The 17,292-nt window shown below is 35.3% G+C and overlaps 1 protein-coding gene across 1 annotated transcript in view; it reads left to right on the top strand.

Annotated features, from left to right (window-relative positions):
• The first annotated feature begins 7,173 nt into the window (after positions 1 to 7,173).
• LOC117334999 (cephalotocin receptor 2-like) overlaps positions 7,174 to 17,292 on the top strand; it is a 43,060-nt gene continuing 32,941 nt past the window's right edge. The window contains exon 1 of the mRNA XM_033894890.1: positions 7,174 to 7,713. Within this exon, the coding sequence (XP_033750781.1) occupies positions 7,192 to 7,713 (522 nt within the window). The 5' untranslated portion in view covers positions 7,174 to 7,191. The remainder of the gene's footprint in view (positions 7,714 to 17,292) is intronic.

The following is a 17,292-nucleotide window of genomic DNA, read 5'->3' as shown; positions in this document are numbered from 1 at the left end:
GTATTTATGACGGCAGACATTCCTCTCTACAATGCATTTCCCCTGTCTACTGAAATTCCCAAACTATCATTCAATTAATAACATTATTATATCCCCAGAGTGGAGGTCATTTGCGATTTTTTCCCATTCAGATTGGATATGTCGAATTAGAGAAGGCTTGTCGTTATTTCTGTAAGTGTGATTAACTTTATGCTGCAGTTGCGTCATGTGTTTTTCCGTTGTGAAGTCCCCATTCCCATCCCCTTCGAATCGAGGCTGCATCTGTGTAATAACGTTACAGAATATCTAGTAAGGTTACATCGTAGTGGGGTTATTTAAAAAAAAAAAAAAATTGCATGCATGAAATACTGTAAACGTGGCTATTTTTGCAGGGGATTAATTTTGCGATTACGATATGTAAACTATACGCGTTGGGGTGATTTTCGCGATCGATACACCTTCGTTGGTAGTTCGAGATTATGCAAATTGATATCAAAATAATACGCGTGGGGGGACTTTTCGCGATCAAAAGGTCTACGTGTAATTAGCGCAAATTTCCCCTTTGTCTAAATTTCCACGTTAACAGTATTGATGTTTACACTTCGGCAAACTTTAGTCTGGCTCTAAATAATACATGGTTGTCAGTGGGTGAGGTCGGGTCGGTACACACACTATTTTTTTTTTTTTTTTTTTTCGAAGTTGAGGTGTAAGTTTAAATATTTTTACGGAAATGTGATAAAAAAGATGGTGGTATCGTAGGAACTATATTCTGTCTACTTCCTGTAGTTGATGCCTTTCCCGCCAGATTGGAATTAGCTGTTTTGCCATTCCCTAAATTGTCGGGGTTTAAACGTCCAATAAATGACGTGTTTTGGTTATTTCATTTACTGTTCAAATGTAAACATAAAAATATTTTATCTTTTTTGTTGTTTACTTGCGCGAACACTGCATTTTTTACTGATATTTCAACGTTACGCTTGTCAGTTCAAATATCTGTATCAATGCAGTTTACACACCAGTAAACAGCAAAAAAAGATGGTTTCTTAATTTACGACATTTTGAAACCGTCTTCGCCGAAAGGCGATGGCAAAAAGATTGAGGATGAAAGTTAAAGAACGAAATTAGCTTACTCCAACAACATGTAAAGATAAACAGTATCACGCTCAAATGCATTTATGTAGTCAAAACTAAACAAAACAGCTATTATTAATCCCCTTTCCTGCTTAGAAAACCATGCAATTACAGGATGCAAGAGTTATCTCCATCAATGTATATCAACCTTTTCACTAGGACCTTTAAGTGGGGCTATTTGGTCAGACGCAGATAGGGGCCACGATAGCTCCGTCGGATAGAACGCCGACCACGTTAGGTGAAGATCCGAGGAGCATCGATCCCTGCCCGTGTCGGTTTGTGTTTCTTGGGAAGCTGAGAAACGGACCGGTCCGTTCTGTCATGGTTGTGTCCCTGGACAATGCATTTTAACTTTACTGACGGGTCTCCCGTATTTTGTTCAGTGGGGTAGTCACCAACTACTACCAGAGGAAATCGCCTCAAAACGAGGGCGGTATAATCAATGAAGAAGTTTAGACTCAATTCATTTATTGACATGATCTGCAGGTGCTAGTTAGCCATACTTATTTCAACATAGGTTAATTTAGCAATCATTGGTGCCACATGTACCTCATGTAATCACTTTTCAAAGGACTTTGGTGGATATCTTTAATGATAGATCTGTCTGCAAAAAGTCATTTACCAAATACATATAACAATAACCAATTATGAAAACCTTCCAACTCCTTATTACGAAACTCTTGTTGAACATTACGACATAAAACGGAACGCCTGAGGATAGAACTTGTGTTGGGCAATGCTGTTTATGACAGTTGTCATCAAATTGTATCAGATTTCGTTGGCAGAAAAAGAACAAATCACAAAAAATATCCACAACGCCAAATATTAAAATAAAAATAAATAAAAATTAAAAAAAAACAAAAAAAAACGAAAGATGCTGTTGAGTCGACAGATAAAAGGGCAACTGGTTGACTCTGGAATTAATTAAGTAACACCCTTCCCATTGACCTGGGCGGCCGGCGCCCGATTCCCTGATAAGGCATGAAAAGATTCGGGGTCACCTGCCCGACCACGTGAGTTTTCCCCGGGTACTGCGGTCTTCTCCAACACTAAGAGCCCTCGCGCAATTCAATCCGGACCAACAAGTGTGATTTATATGAATTTATATAACTTGTTTCGTAATTATTGTAAAACATGTAAAATTTATATGGTTATAGTGTTGGATAAAGGTAACGATTAAGACCAAACTGTATTTTGGAGAAAGCTTACTGATTGGTACCTGGCTAAAAAAATATATAAATAAATATGCTGTTGCATACATGTGCGATGATAATCTAATTATCTGGACACAGTTCAAAACAATGCATGCAAAATATGTGAAGGTTTCCATTGCTTTTCCTCATTTCTGAATATGTGGTAAGTTAAAGCGCCTAAAGCAGCAACGAAACATATCTTTTCTAATGGAAGAACAGTACTAAGTGCGAAAAAGATACAATGTCTTCCACGTTCCAGAATGAATTGAGAGTCAGATGCTGTAGAGAAAAAAAGAACTGTACTTCACCATACAGTTCTTCGTTCTTCTCTGGCTTGCCAATGATTATAAACGAGCTTTTCTCACACGATTCAGACATCACTTCTTGTTAGTTTATATATGTATTCTATAAGTAGTATGTATATGCAGTTTGGTGTGAAATTATGATTGCCTATTTATATTCGTTGAGTGATATTTTTCAATATTAATAAATAAAATGTCAAATATCGGTTGCAATATCAGTAATAAAATATTAAGGAAATATAACATAATATATAACAGAATATGCAAAAATTCTGCCCAGCCGTAAACACATATCCAATTCGGAAATTGGGAATTGAGTACATGATAATATATGGATCTTCGCATGTTTAGAGGAAAGTTGCGGAGCTCTTCCCTAGCTAGTTACTGAATTGAAAACGAATCAGTCTATATAAATGACGATGCGTGTTTAAAAGTAGTAGGTAAGAACCCAGACCGCGGCTTGATAGATTTTCTTGGAACATGTGTTGTTTGTTCGAGGAACACGGGGAATTTTCTGAATACATGTAATAGCTTTGTGGTGGTAAGACGTACTGTCGTCTGTTATGTGTTTTTTTTTTTTTTTTTTTTATTCTTCCATGAAAATAAATATGTGTACATGTCTTTATTTGGAAACGCTCCAATAGAATATCATCAATGTAAACTTTTTTTTTTAATTTTAAAACAATTGCGAAACAAGTTATATCAACTTAAATTAATCACGCTTGATGGTCCGAAACGAAGCGCCCGTGTGGGTGTTACTGTGGGAGGAAACCGGAGTACCCGGGGGAAGACCCACGTGGTCGGGAAGGTGACCCCATAACTTTTCATGTCCGATCGGGGAATCGAGCCCCGGCCGCCTCGGTGAAAGGCATGTGTGTTACCACTGTGCCACCCGACCACCCATACCATCATCAATATCATCAATTCCCACTGCCCCGTCCATAACCGTGTTTTTTTTCAAATATTGCTGCCGAAACATTATTTTCTTTTATTTTTGTATTGATGAAGGTCCGTCGTTATTTTAATTCATTTGGACTTAAACAACCTTAGAAAAAGACGTTCACAAACAAAATATGTCAAATACAAACCAAACGTGTATGCAATAACGTGTTGCAAACATAGCAATTGTAAAAGAATTCTGTCTTACAAATATCTTTATATACATTGTATGAAGAATTATTGACATGAAATTACGGATATTCGATAGATTCTCATTATCGGGTCACTTTGAACGAGATTTTGGTAAAAACCCTCGACTGATAAAAATAGAGCGAAGCCATACACTTTACATTATAGGGCATCGGCGCCATGCAATATAGGCAGGGCATCATTCCTACCTTATATAGGCTAGTAGAGTATATGTTATCTATGTAATGATTTCGATAACTTTGCAACTGGGAAATTTAAGATTTGATACAAACTGTTTCAAATCGGCAGTTTAAAACCTAGATATCAAGCCGTTTTTGGCGACACGGTTTCGTAATTGCCTATTAAATCCATATTTGTACAAGGTGAAATGGCATTGAAACATTGTTACATTTTAAATGGCGAAGCTAGATAATAGCATTTGGTGTACTCAGGTTTCAAATATAGAGAAGTGGTTTTCCCAATCCAGTTGTTAATAAATTCATCAAATTATTGGTTTCATTCCATTTGCAATACTTACCCTCTGGAATTTGAAGTACATCATGAATCCTACCAGAAGATTAAACCTGAAAAATACAGAATCAATTTGGCATTCAAGGGACTTAAAGATTGACCATTAAGACATTCGGGCATATTTATTCCTGACATCGCCAATGGACTGCAGCAAATTTTAAGACTGCCTTTGAAACAAGATGAAATTGGAGATATCATGTGATAATGATTTTTCCGGCTTGGCGCCGGTAGTCGACCTTGATCAGACATTTTAGGAAAATCAAATTATCAAATGAGAATAGTCGTGCAATTTGGTATCGCTAAAGCTGGTTAACGGCCGATAGCAGAATACGCTTGAGTGCCCGGTATATGTCTACAGAATAGCAAAACCTATAAATCGTTTATTTTCACCAAAGCATGCTTCATTTCCAGCGAGACAACGTGTTATTCGTAATTATAGTGTTGAAATCTGTTTTCATTCTTGAATGATCCATTTTGGACTGCCATTCTCTCATAACATGAGTCTAAAAAACATTCATGTTCTTTTCTGCGCTTATCTTTGGTTTTAGCAAAACTGCAAATACAATCTTAAACATATACTAAATTACCTCAATCCGTTTCTTGGGTTCCATAGGTATTATAGCATTATCATTTGTCAATGTCTTAAATCAGATAATTTCTCTCTTCCGGCATTCTCCTTGACGTGACATACATTGCGCCTTGCCACCTCTGCAATGGAAAACCTTTTAAACACTTCTTTGGCAAACATTTTAAGTATAGTTTACCATTAATGGAATCTCATTCAAGCTCTTTTATAATCTTGATTTGTGGTTTAATGTGATGTTCTTTTGCAGGTTTCCTTATTTACCGTAGATATATGTTCTGTAAAAAGAAATATTAAAATGTTTCATCTGACAAGGCTAATTTTCTTTTCAAATTACTTTCCTTTTTTTTTATTTGGTTATCCTTGAATTTGTCGTTCCTTGCTGGCGTTTAGAATGTGTGATGGCAGAAATAAATTGTATCAATTCAGTTCACTCGATATGTCGTCTTGAAAAAAAAAACTTGATCGACATAAACACAATTCATGTATTCTATACATATATAATATCAATGTGCACTCCAGGCAAATTTGCAATTTAAATCAAATCCATTCTTCCTTTTTCCATCAATATTGTGTGAGAGTTAATGTAATTGATAAAGTGCCGAGTGCTTTACAATGCCAGGAATAACAACATTGAAAATAATCTTCAGAGTACCTCTGTCTTCACCAAGTGCACAAGCATATTTAATATTCTTCAATTTGAATTCATACCGACATATTTCAAGCTCGATCACATTATAAGTTGTACAAATATCTAATTCATAGAAATACCACGCATCACAAGAAATGTTCTTATGACCTAATTTAATATAAAAAAAATCGTCATCGCCTTTCAAAGTGTTGGCATGACAACTACAAATATCAGTTGATACAAGACGTGTTCATTTAAATTTGATATGAATCATTTTAATGGAATATTTAAAAACAAATTGCAATAACGAATCTAATACCAATCACAAATAATGAGAAGGGAAAAAATGATTTTTTTTCGGACTAAATGACACTACAAATTGCAATAGAGAAAGATTGTTTTCTCGCAAAAATGAATTGGCAAACCCGTAGTACTTGCGTTAGGACTAGAAATTAAGAAACTGTTATAATAATATTATTACCAAAAATATTTCCATCTTTGCTCAAACAATACATCAACTCCAACTAGCGCTACGGATTACATTTCTTGTATAGAAATCTAAAACACGAGTTCGTACCTAAATATAGTAACAATAGACTTGCCCGTATTCCATACAGTCAAAATCCAAAATTAAATCATTCAGTTCGCTTCTAGAACAGCGACATTTTAATGAAATTATATGAACCCCAAACCTGCGCTTCGGGATGATAGAACAATACAACAACATGAGTTCATACCGAATACATTGCAAGTGATACACAATGACATCCATAGAAAAACTATACACACAATTTTGACGTGTTTAAATGTTATAAGCAAACAAGAAACTATAACTTAGCAATTCATTGAAGAGTATTCATTTTTCAGTGACAATAGCAAATTTTGATGAAAATAAGCTGTCCCGATATTTTTAGGGGGTCTAATGGAGGGACACTTTTTCCCAAATTCTGTTTTCCAAAAAACACATAAAAAATGCTGTTATTTTTAAGATATACTATAATATTACATGTTATTTTGTGAAATTATGCTCTCAATTCAACAGTTTTTTTTACAAAGACACTTATATCAAACATGTTGCATTGGGACGATTTGTTGATCATTAATAACGAACGTGACTATTGATACACTAGACTATGAAAAACATTGACATAAAAAGCTAACAGACATAAAGTACAATAAACAAAATTTGATGTTATTGCATGTTTGCCAGTGAAATATACAGAGGAAATTGAATGGTTTCCCGTTTAATATAACATATATTTCACGGGTATGACAGAATATCGATATTTTCACGAGTGCAAAGCTCATAGCTGCAGTGAAAGTATTAGTTTTGTTAGATTGGTGAATTTCTATATTTCACTGGCAAAAATGCAAAATTAAATTGCAATGATCAGTCCTTTCAAAATGGCACTGTCAAGTTTACGTGGAGTAACGTCACAAAGAGATGACGTCATAAAGTATGTAACTGATTCCCGCACTTTTTGGCACTATTAATTTTTCGATTTTTTTAAATTTTGTTTTCAAGTATATAATATGAAATAAAAACAAAATTGAATAGTTTCCTGTTTGATATAACATATAGATATATGTATATATATATGGCAGTGCATTTTAAGTAACTCTGAAGCTTGCTCGTGTGCACTATTCCCTTGATATCACGATCTCTATCATATATGCTTATCTTTAACAGGTTATGACGTCATAAGTGACAGGATGTCAACAATGCCTCTACAGCCCTACGCATCCGGAATGGTTGCTGAAAGTTCCAATATGTCCGATCTAGACTATTTGATGACTACCATGGACCCTTTCAACTCTACCCATGATTCTGGGAACGCCACGAGATGCCGATCAGTTCATGACAAGGAGTACAATCAAAAGATCAGAATAATCAATTTGTATATAACTTTGATTCTTGGAACCCTTGGCGGAATCATGGTGTTAGCTTGGATGTCGAACAATCGGAGATTGAAGACAAGGATGAACAGTCTGTCACGTGTCAACAGTTTCATTTTGAATTTGACAATTGCCGATCTAGCCGTCATGTTCCTAGCTGTACTTACGCAGCTGATATGGGAGTACCAGGATAAGCGAGAGTGGGGAGCCGGAGCCTTCCTCTGTAAGATGGTCAAGTTCTGTCAAAGCTTTACTCTCATGGCTAGTACTAATATGTTAGTGGTCATTGCTATTGATCGACACCAGGCAATACTACGTCCACTGAAGACGCCAATTGCGGTAAGTGTTACATGTTAGCTACTATTTGTCCATTCATTTCCGACAAGACCACATTAGCTTGTCATCGCCGCTGTTACCTTTAGAGATGGGGTTGTGAAAAGTTCGTGGCCTCGCAGACATCAACAAATGGGTCATCAAATATGTTCCTTCGAATTTGAAGACACTTCTGAAGGTATGACTTCCATATAGAAAACATAGAAGAACTCCTCGTTTGAGTGGTGACTATAAATTGTTTGTATTTTCTTTTTGACGTCTTGCAACTATGAAAACGGAGCGACCGTATGATGTTGATACTCTTCACGCTGACCAATGGCATACATACCCAGACAAAACAAGTACCATAACCCAACCAAGACACATTTGACTACTACAAGTGACAGTTTCTCATTGCAAAAACGCTCAAAAATAATAAACATTTTCTCAGAATTTACTAAGATCCTTAACAAGTCGCTTGACGCTACATATATTAATAGTATGGTTGACAGTTTATCTTTACCATTGATACATATACGTTTATCATGACAAAAACGCATAATTTCACAATCTGTCCTTTTTGTACATCAGCCTGAGTTTAAAATTACAAAGTAGCCGGGGAAATATTCATGAAGCATAGACTAGAATACCGTATAGGAACGGGAAAACAATATGTTCGATATACCTCACTATGTATCGCAGAATGCGAATGAATGATGATTCCTTGCAGAATTCGAGGTTTATCTGACATGTTTATTAAAATATACTATGAATGATTTTTGATACGATAACGGGGAATAATTCGTTTTAACATTAGAAGTTATCGAAAACTGCATCTGAAACCGTCTTCTCTGTCCAGAGATATAGGCCGTGACGTCGCATACATTGCTTTTGTTTTGATATGAATATCTGTAGTATACACTTACTGCATGCGTTCTGTGGTCATTCATTACAAACTTGACGTGAATATTTTCAACATTTTGTTAGCAAGACTCCTGTTTGATTGTGGACCTGTAGGGAACAAGGTTTAGTCTCCGAACAGCTAAAACAGATTATCTTATATCGCAGTTTTTGTATAGTCGATCTTTATAATATTGTATAGATATCAGTGTGGGTATTGATATCGGATCATCATGTATACGGAGCGGGGGATGTGCACACATATCTGTATCTAATAACATCCGTGTTTTGAGTCTTGAGCTTCACATAGGATATATTGTTTTTATTTTCTTTTGTATTTGAAATATTGATATCTATAACAAATACCCGAACAAAGCTTACAATTTAGGCAACGATGTTTACTTTGACGTGACTTTAGACCTACATTTTGGTCTCATCTGCTCAGATTTTGACTACACGTAGCGATGGCTTGTTGAAGAGTTATCGGAATTCGAAAAGTCTCAATACTACCTATAATACATCAATGTAAAACAGGAGCTGGAGAGTCGACCATATCGGCCTATTTGTGGAATGCGAATCAACATGAAAAGTCCCTGCTAGTCCTAGCGTACCTGTATAAGTTTATGTAAGTTTATACCTTACTCGAGTATATCTAGATTACACTTGCAATGTGTGATCTGAAACTCGTATGAATATGTAGTCTTATATGATAACATTTATGAGAAGTAATGTGTAAATAATTGTTATTTATCTCTTATTGTGTACACAAATTTCGTCTATAATCTACACAATGTATTTTGTTTCGAAACTCCATCGCGTTACGACCTGAGGTACTGGAAAAATTACCGATCACCAATTAATAATTCCGTTTCAAAATATTGACCAAATGTCTAAGCTTTTCAATATACCATATCCATAAATGCCAAGTACAGTGATACCGCTTCATATTACATGGTAATATCTGACCTCATGCTTCGTCTGTTTAATTTGCTTATACATAATATGGCGAATATTGCACACTTGTGACGTCCCATCTAAATAGGTCAATATCTAGGAAGAAAGACATTCGCATTCAGGTGTGAATTCCATGAAATCGCGCATATCTCGAAATGATACAGTATTTTTACATAACTTCATCACAGTACTTTATCTTAGAATGTTAAATTTCAATAGGTAACAATAACAAAAATCATCCATAATACACTTTAATGGGACGTAGACAGAATAAACAGATATGAAATTCAAAGAAATACTGACTCCAATTGTTATAATAAGGCACGATATCAATGTTGGTCTCTTCAATACCCCTCTAATCGAAAGTATTTGTTATTTGTCATGTTTTCAAAAACATCATTCCATCTGAAATTTCTTCATTTGTGACTCTTATAGTTATCTTTCGTGGTGTGTTGGCATGACAACTACAAATATCATTTATAAACGACGGGTTCATTTAAATTTAACATGAATCATTTCTTCGAACATTTCAAAATTAAAATAACGAATCTAACAGCAATCAGAAACACTGATAGTGTTGAGATCTGAAGTTGGATTTTTTTCTCTGGCTTAATGAGACTGAAGATTGCAATGGAGAATCTTCTATTTTTCTATTGTATTTATTTATTTTTTTAATGCTTCAAAATTTCCGCGTAGCAAAGTGTACCAATTTAACGAATTCAAGTTTTAGTTAATAACCGAAATGGACCCGTTAAGTGCAATGATGAATTCGCAAATTCATAATGATAGCAGTCGAACAAACAATTAAAACACAACTATTCCTTTTTATTCAAACATCTCCCTTTTCTCAAACATTGTATCAATCCCAAACCAGCTCTCCGGGTTATTTCATGTATAACAATATAACAACACTAGTTCGCACCAAAGTGTTTGCCTGCTTCCAGTATAATGCTAGGAAATACAGTACACTTGGGCTTTCATCTCGTTCGGCTTCCATTCGTTGATATGTATGCATCTTATACAATGATAAATCGCATATGATATATATATATATAGGTTTATGTGTGTGTGTTTTTCCTGTTAGAATTACGCCCTTGATAACTTGTTGAAGCATGTTTCATATCTTCACTGGGATCATTTACTTGTAATTTAGTTAGTTGGTATATAATATCAATCAATTACAGACAGATTCAGTTCCAAAATGCTCATATTATATGAATATATAGATAGATTTTGTGTATCTTGTCTGAATCCGAGGATATCGATATATATGATGTAATACGTGTGTCTCTAAGTTCTGCCAAGATTGACTATCTCATACATGACTAGGAATCTGTATATAATGTTAAATAACTTTATTAGTGTAACTGGCGTGCTGTTTATAATTTTCGAAAACCGCTATGCTAGCATGATATCCGCTTATACTGGGTGCGGTTACAGTGCCAGTATCTTCTTTACAGTAAAGCAACATTGGAAAGTTCATGTTTTTTTATGTTTCATTTTTTCTATTGTAACGGTAAAAATCATAATGTAAACAACGGAAGTAAGCAGAACCGTCTACATGGTTTAAAACAGCAAAACTTACCATTGAAATTATATCATGAACAGATTGATAGCTTTTAGGTTACATATGACCCATTTTTTCCTGAGGTTTTAGAGTTTTATATAATAAATATATAGAGTTAATGCTCGTGTTTTTGTATCTTTTGAAAAATAAATAACGAAATACCATATACAACAACCACTCGTTGTGTGACCTTTTTCTACCACAATAGATAAGCTATTCTGAGGATGAATTGACGTGTTTGGTGTTAACGTGTGCTCCTTTCACAAAATCCAGTGTGGTGGAAGGATATGACCTAATTAAAAATGCCGCTAATTAATATGCATCACTGACAAATTCGGAAATGTATGGAAAAATTACAATCCAAATCATAACTAACGAATAAGTAGGTTTATTCTTTCAAATGAATAAATTGATAAAAATCTATATAACAAAACAACAGCGAACTGCTTCTTGTGCATTATCATTTCCAGGACGTCCTTCAAGTGTTAGCCAATCAAATTGCATTGAACCACGTGATTTTGAAAAGTCCCGGTCAAAGGTCACCGTATCAACCAATTAAAACGCATCTAGAGTTTATTCCATGTGCGGTATAAACTGAATGTTTTTCAACAGTTGTAATGATTTGTCCATGCCTTGGGATTTGAATAACACCCACCTATTGTGGTAGAAATGTATATATACCGTGTATGCTACAGTCCAACGAAGTCTATTACATAATTTTACTGTACTAATGGTACCGGTGTTTGTCTTAGCTCGTAAGTAGGAGTACTGTGTGAATAACCAGTCTGGAGACACACAAGTCCTACCTTGTCCCGCAGCGTTTCTCTATAGCCATCATTTATTGGCTGGTTGTTTTACAGGGTATACTCATCTTTATATGCATTTATTTATTTTCATCATTTTTTTTTCATCTAATTAGATGTTTAATTAGATATTCACATTAGAATCAGCAACCAACAGCGTGTCCACAATGATTGACCACTAACGGATGCTTGTGAAATGCGATCAGTGACACAAAACACGTGGAAATGGTAACATTACACAAAATCCTGTTACGTTATACTGACAACGAGCGACCTAGACCTGTTCTCTTAAAGCTGAAATTAGCAAGTACCATTTTATTTACTTTGGTTTGTCGACTAGTGAAAAAAATCTATGAACATATTCTGTACATATTTCTAAATTCATATTAAAAATGACAGTTAAATTGTATGTTGTGGAAACGTCGAGCTCACATCCATAAACGTGGAAAAGGACGCGTCAGTGATGAACGTTATGTTCTGTGGTTAGTTTGGTGCGTCCTATTGAGTGTATTCAATCAGGAGTATCACATCGTATTAACAAAGAGTCAGTCATCCATTCAGACAACCTAACTAGCAATGAAAAGTGATATCTGATATAGCCTTATTTTGACTTGATCGCCGAAGGGCAAAAACAATATATTTATCGATAGGGGTACCTCGTTTAATGTATCCCATTCTAATGGTGACGTCGGCCGCGTCTCTTTGTACTATCAGCAATAATGTCATTTGTTCGCCTGCCATTATATGATACACATCAGTCTGATCCATATCGCAAAATCAAGACAAATGGCGTTAAGTCGCATCTCTGTTATATTCATTGGAGCTATGATCTAGTCCTCCGAGACCCAAAGCGAACTAACCTTGCAAAACGCAAAGAGGATATGTTTTCTAGATTGCATGGCATGAGAATGACAGGGTTTTGTGTGATAAATTGGTTATTTATTGGGGAACAAATGAGATGTCTTTCAAGGACGGGTGATATGACGATAGCAGATAGGATATCAGTATGATTCAGCGGGCGGATCGACACTCCTCCTCTACGTCTTCTTCCTTGTTGTGGCACAGGAAAAGATATCAATACCGACCAGTCCACATTAAAAAAATTGCTAATGACGTTGTTTTTTTTTTTTTTTTTGGGGTTTTTTTTTGTTTCTTTTTTGTTTTTTTAACAGTTCTTTGAGATCCGAAGTGGTATAATGTGGCTGGTGAACGTTTCAATCTCAGTCCCCGATTGTTTATCGTAAACCGATTGTCACGCTTCAATTAATTTGAATATTGACACAGTACAGATAATACACACTTTCTTTTGAAAGCCAATATTGCAAAAAAACATTCCCTCTACCCATCCATAATTTTACAGATCCCATTTCGAGTTTTTTGTCGTCTTCTAGGATTACTACGGTAGGCCTAAAAGCACGAAACAGTTGGATGGTTGCAGTTTAATACTTATTGGCTATACTGTAGCTAACGTTCATTTTACGCTGAATGGTATTAATACCTTATTTGCCTTTCTTCCCATCTTTTTCAGTCTTATATGTCTCCTCCTTTCCTTCGTATTTTGTTACTTTCTTTCTCGTCTTGTTCCTTTTTATCTTTATTTGTTCCTTTCTTTTCCATCCGCCCTGTCGTCCTGGGTGCTCCTAAAGGTGCCTCCTTGATACCTGTCCTCATATCACTCGGACAGTTATGAGGATGTCACATTAAATCCTTAAATTTCCCAGTTAAGCTACTTTGGGGTTGTCTTTTTTCAGTATTGCACTAAATATACACTAAGCTAAAGTTAGTGCGGCAATGAAATGAATCTTTGCATAACAATTTAAGAGGATGCGCTAAAATCTTCTTTTTATAAATTAAAAAGAAAAGGAAACACAGTATATCGGTGGAATTTGTATTCCTATAAGAAAGCCAAATTCATTGTAACTACAGAAATTTGATAAATTCTGTGCCAGCACTATAGCGGTTTAAGAGGTCTTCCTAAACTTTATACCAGGGCAGAAGATGCTAGTATATAACCAATCCAGTCGTAAATCATGTACCAAGGTCATATTCGAACTATATACAAGGTTATTTGTTGTGACATGTAAACATTCACGGCTTACAGTCATGTGCCTCTTTTCGGAACAAAGCACCATGAAATACGACCTGTGTGTGTTTGGAGGTAAACGGTTTTGGCAGCCGATTAGACCAAAACATCCTTCACCTCTTTTTTGTTGATATCGGTTCTGACAATACGTTTTACAATGATAACACCTCTATTTGAAGGAATTACGTGAATGTGTCCAAATAAACTCGGTCGATACATAGTGTCCAAAGGTTACCATGAGGAAGTATCTAGTTAGAGCCCTATCAAGCTGATGCGGACTTTGATATTGTCAGCATTTGCTGACATAGCAGAAAGGTCTTATAGTGATCTGTCATTTTTTTCGGTCTGTGATGTTTACGCTTTGGGTATGATTGAACAGAAACGTATATTATGTAACGGATTTGTCTGACATGCTGTCAGCTCAAACCTCTCATATTGCAGGGGAAAAAAACGGATAACATCAGAGAAATATCGATTCAATGACGTATTGATTTCTTAATGTTTTTCGTTCGTAATTTATGTTGTTGATTCTATGTCTACTAATTTTCCATAGAGCTGACTACTGTAAGCGTCGTGAACATATGTTAAAAAGCTAATACGTTGGCGTTAACAACAATATTTAATCAGCTGTTCACCAAAGGGTAATTGACAAAGGAAAAGAAATCCAAAATATGGTTACTGACGATAATTAACGAGATGCAGTTGTAACAGATTACAGCTTACAATGTCTTAAATTACTTTTCTCACCCGAGTTTGTGAATTTTATAAAGCATTTAGGTAGAAGTAAACGGAATAACTCTTTTAAAGCCATGGATATTACTGTTGCATTAGTTTTGCAATACGTACCGACAATTTGGTGGAATATTCTGATTGCAATTAATATCATAAACGAATTAATGAGTTTTAAAAAAAAAACTTATTTGAGTCATAAAATGTAATATGTTTTACTATTACAAAAATCAAATCACGTCCGCACTGCTATAGAAACATACAAATATTCTGAATGGGCTCTTAAGATGGGTACATTTGTAGGCAAGAATAAAAGAAAACAAACGAAAGAACAAACATTTGCAATCCAGAAAAACCATCGAAGGGAAAGTAGTCATTACGAATAGTAACATAAATCCATAACCGTCCAATGGATATATCATGGCCATGGCATCGGAACAGCTATGAAATCCCACAAGACTCTTCGAAACATCCTTGTACATACGTCTGGTAGCCTTAAGATAAAACAATCAAAGAATAAGTCACAGAATGTGTATATACTTGGTTTTGTAAAATCGTATGCAAGAAATGCGACTCGTCATATGTCAGGGAGACAGGAGGGTGGTTTTGAGACCGTCTTCGAGAATTCCATATAGATGAAGAAACCCGAGAGAGTAGACAGATTTACAAGATCAGAACGGAAATAATCTTGGGTAAATAAATCTGCTATCACAGACAATACTACGCAACAAAAGCATGCCGTTGGCTGGGAAAATTCCTAAGCGATTTACAGATTTACAGAAAGAGAGAGAGCCATATTTTTTAAGAATTCTAATTATAAACCTGAAAGAGGTAGGGGCATAAGACTCCCACAATCTATGATCAGGATTTGATCAAAATGAAGCCAAATCGAATTCCACACAAAATAGTATTTTACATCAGATCACAATCTCCTTCATTTAATACAACAGTGTACATGTGCTGCACTCGTCATTTTCTGATGAAGAAGTCTTAGTGTAGTCACCGAAACGTCAAGCTTAATTCCAATGCCATTGTATATGTCCTGAGGTTTGGACATATAAATACTCTCAAGAACATAAATTTCCTTCAGTAAGGTCTTGATAATCATATCTGCAATCCCCATTGCATGATAGCAAGAGTCGACTTAATTTAGGGTGTCAAAGCTATTTTTCTTCATAATGTCATCCAGGACGCTTACTGTACTGACACTTTTTTTAGCGGATCGTTAGCGAAGAAGGATTAAGGTACTTTCTGTAGCCGACAAAAAAAAGAGTCTTTAAAAATGTTAGTAGTAAATACTGCAGCTTAAAACTTGGTCAGAGTAGGATAAAATTAGAATTTTGTTATATGATTTATATAAACCCCGCGGGCTGTCCTGTTGGGTGTCATCGGCAGTATGTTTCAGTGAGATAGCGCTATGAGGTAGGTATCAGTTCTGCGCTATCACAAGGAGACAAACACGAACATACCACAGCCTCCCGAAACACACACTCAACACACGTATGCAGGGGAGCCAATCCTTATATGACCATACATGTTTATAAGGCGTAAATAAATACAAAAAAAACATCATTTTACAATGTATGAATTAGAATTTGACGTTATTCTCATAATATTGCTTCAGAGAACATTATTTCCGTAACAGATTTAAACCCATTTTCCTTCCAACTTATATCTTCGGTCGTTAATGAGTATACAAATTTGAACTATACATATTAAAAAAAATAATCATAAGTATGTTAGTTTATAAACAGTCAAATAAGTATACATCTTTTTAACTATTAACAATTATCAGTTCTTAATTATATGTTAAAAGTAAACTAAAACTCCGTTTTTTGAGGATTTAAGATTGTTTTTTTCATTAGCAGACAGGACTCAGATTTCATTAAGAGCTTATTCTCCCCAGGGAAAACATGTACAAGACTACAATTGAAACAACAGAAAAAATAATAATCAGTGACATTATTCCAGGGTGTCATTATGTAGGAATTCTATATGTCATCGCAATAAAAAGAAGAAAAAAATAGTTTGTACTTATAAACGAAGCTGATTAAATATCTCAGAACAGTCAAACTTTAATATAGATCGCCCACGCGTCTGTCCTTTGCCTCTAGACAGTTCTACCAGGGATTGTTACATAACGCAGTAACGAGTATTATAACGTGTTTTTACACGTCACAAAACATGCCTCTGTAGACTATTGGGTTGAACATACACTCTCATGGCTATCTCATGCCGGATGTGTTTTTTTGTTTTTTTGTTTTGTTTCTTCATTCATCTAGAAATATCAAGGCAAATTTGGAAACATAAACCAGTAAAAGGTTTTTAAAATGTCCACCATACATTTCCCATCCTCTGTCGTCGATATTTCCTGTACAGTGTATCTCTTGTGATGTATATCAGTCTTAATGACATCGCAATAGTTCATGCCATATTAGGACGGATGTGTTCCATAGCAGATGGAGCCGCACACGGAATTTTATGAAAGTGCCACCACGCTGAAATGGCATACACTGACAAATTCAACTGACACCCAATCGGTCAGATTATAAGTATTTTGCGTTAAACAG

This window comes from Pecten maximus, chromosome 9, assembly GCF_902652985.1.
Source record: "Pecten maximus chromosome 9, xPecMax1.1, whole genome shotgun sequence".
Lineage (NCBI taxonomy): Eukaryota > Metazoa > Mollusca > Bivalvia > Pectinida > Pectinidae > Pecten > Pecten maximus.
Note: the sequence above shows the minus strand (reverse complement) of the source record. Positions and strands in the feature narration are given on the sequence as shown.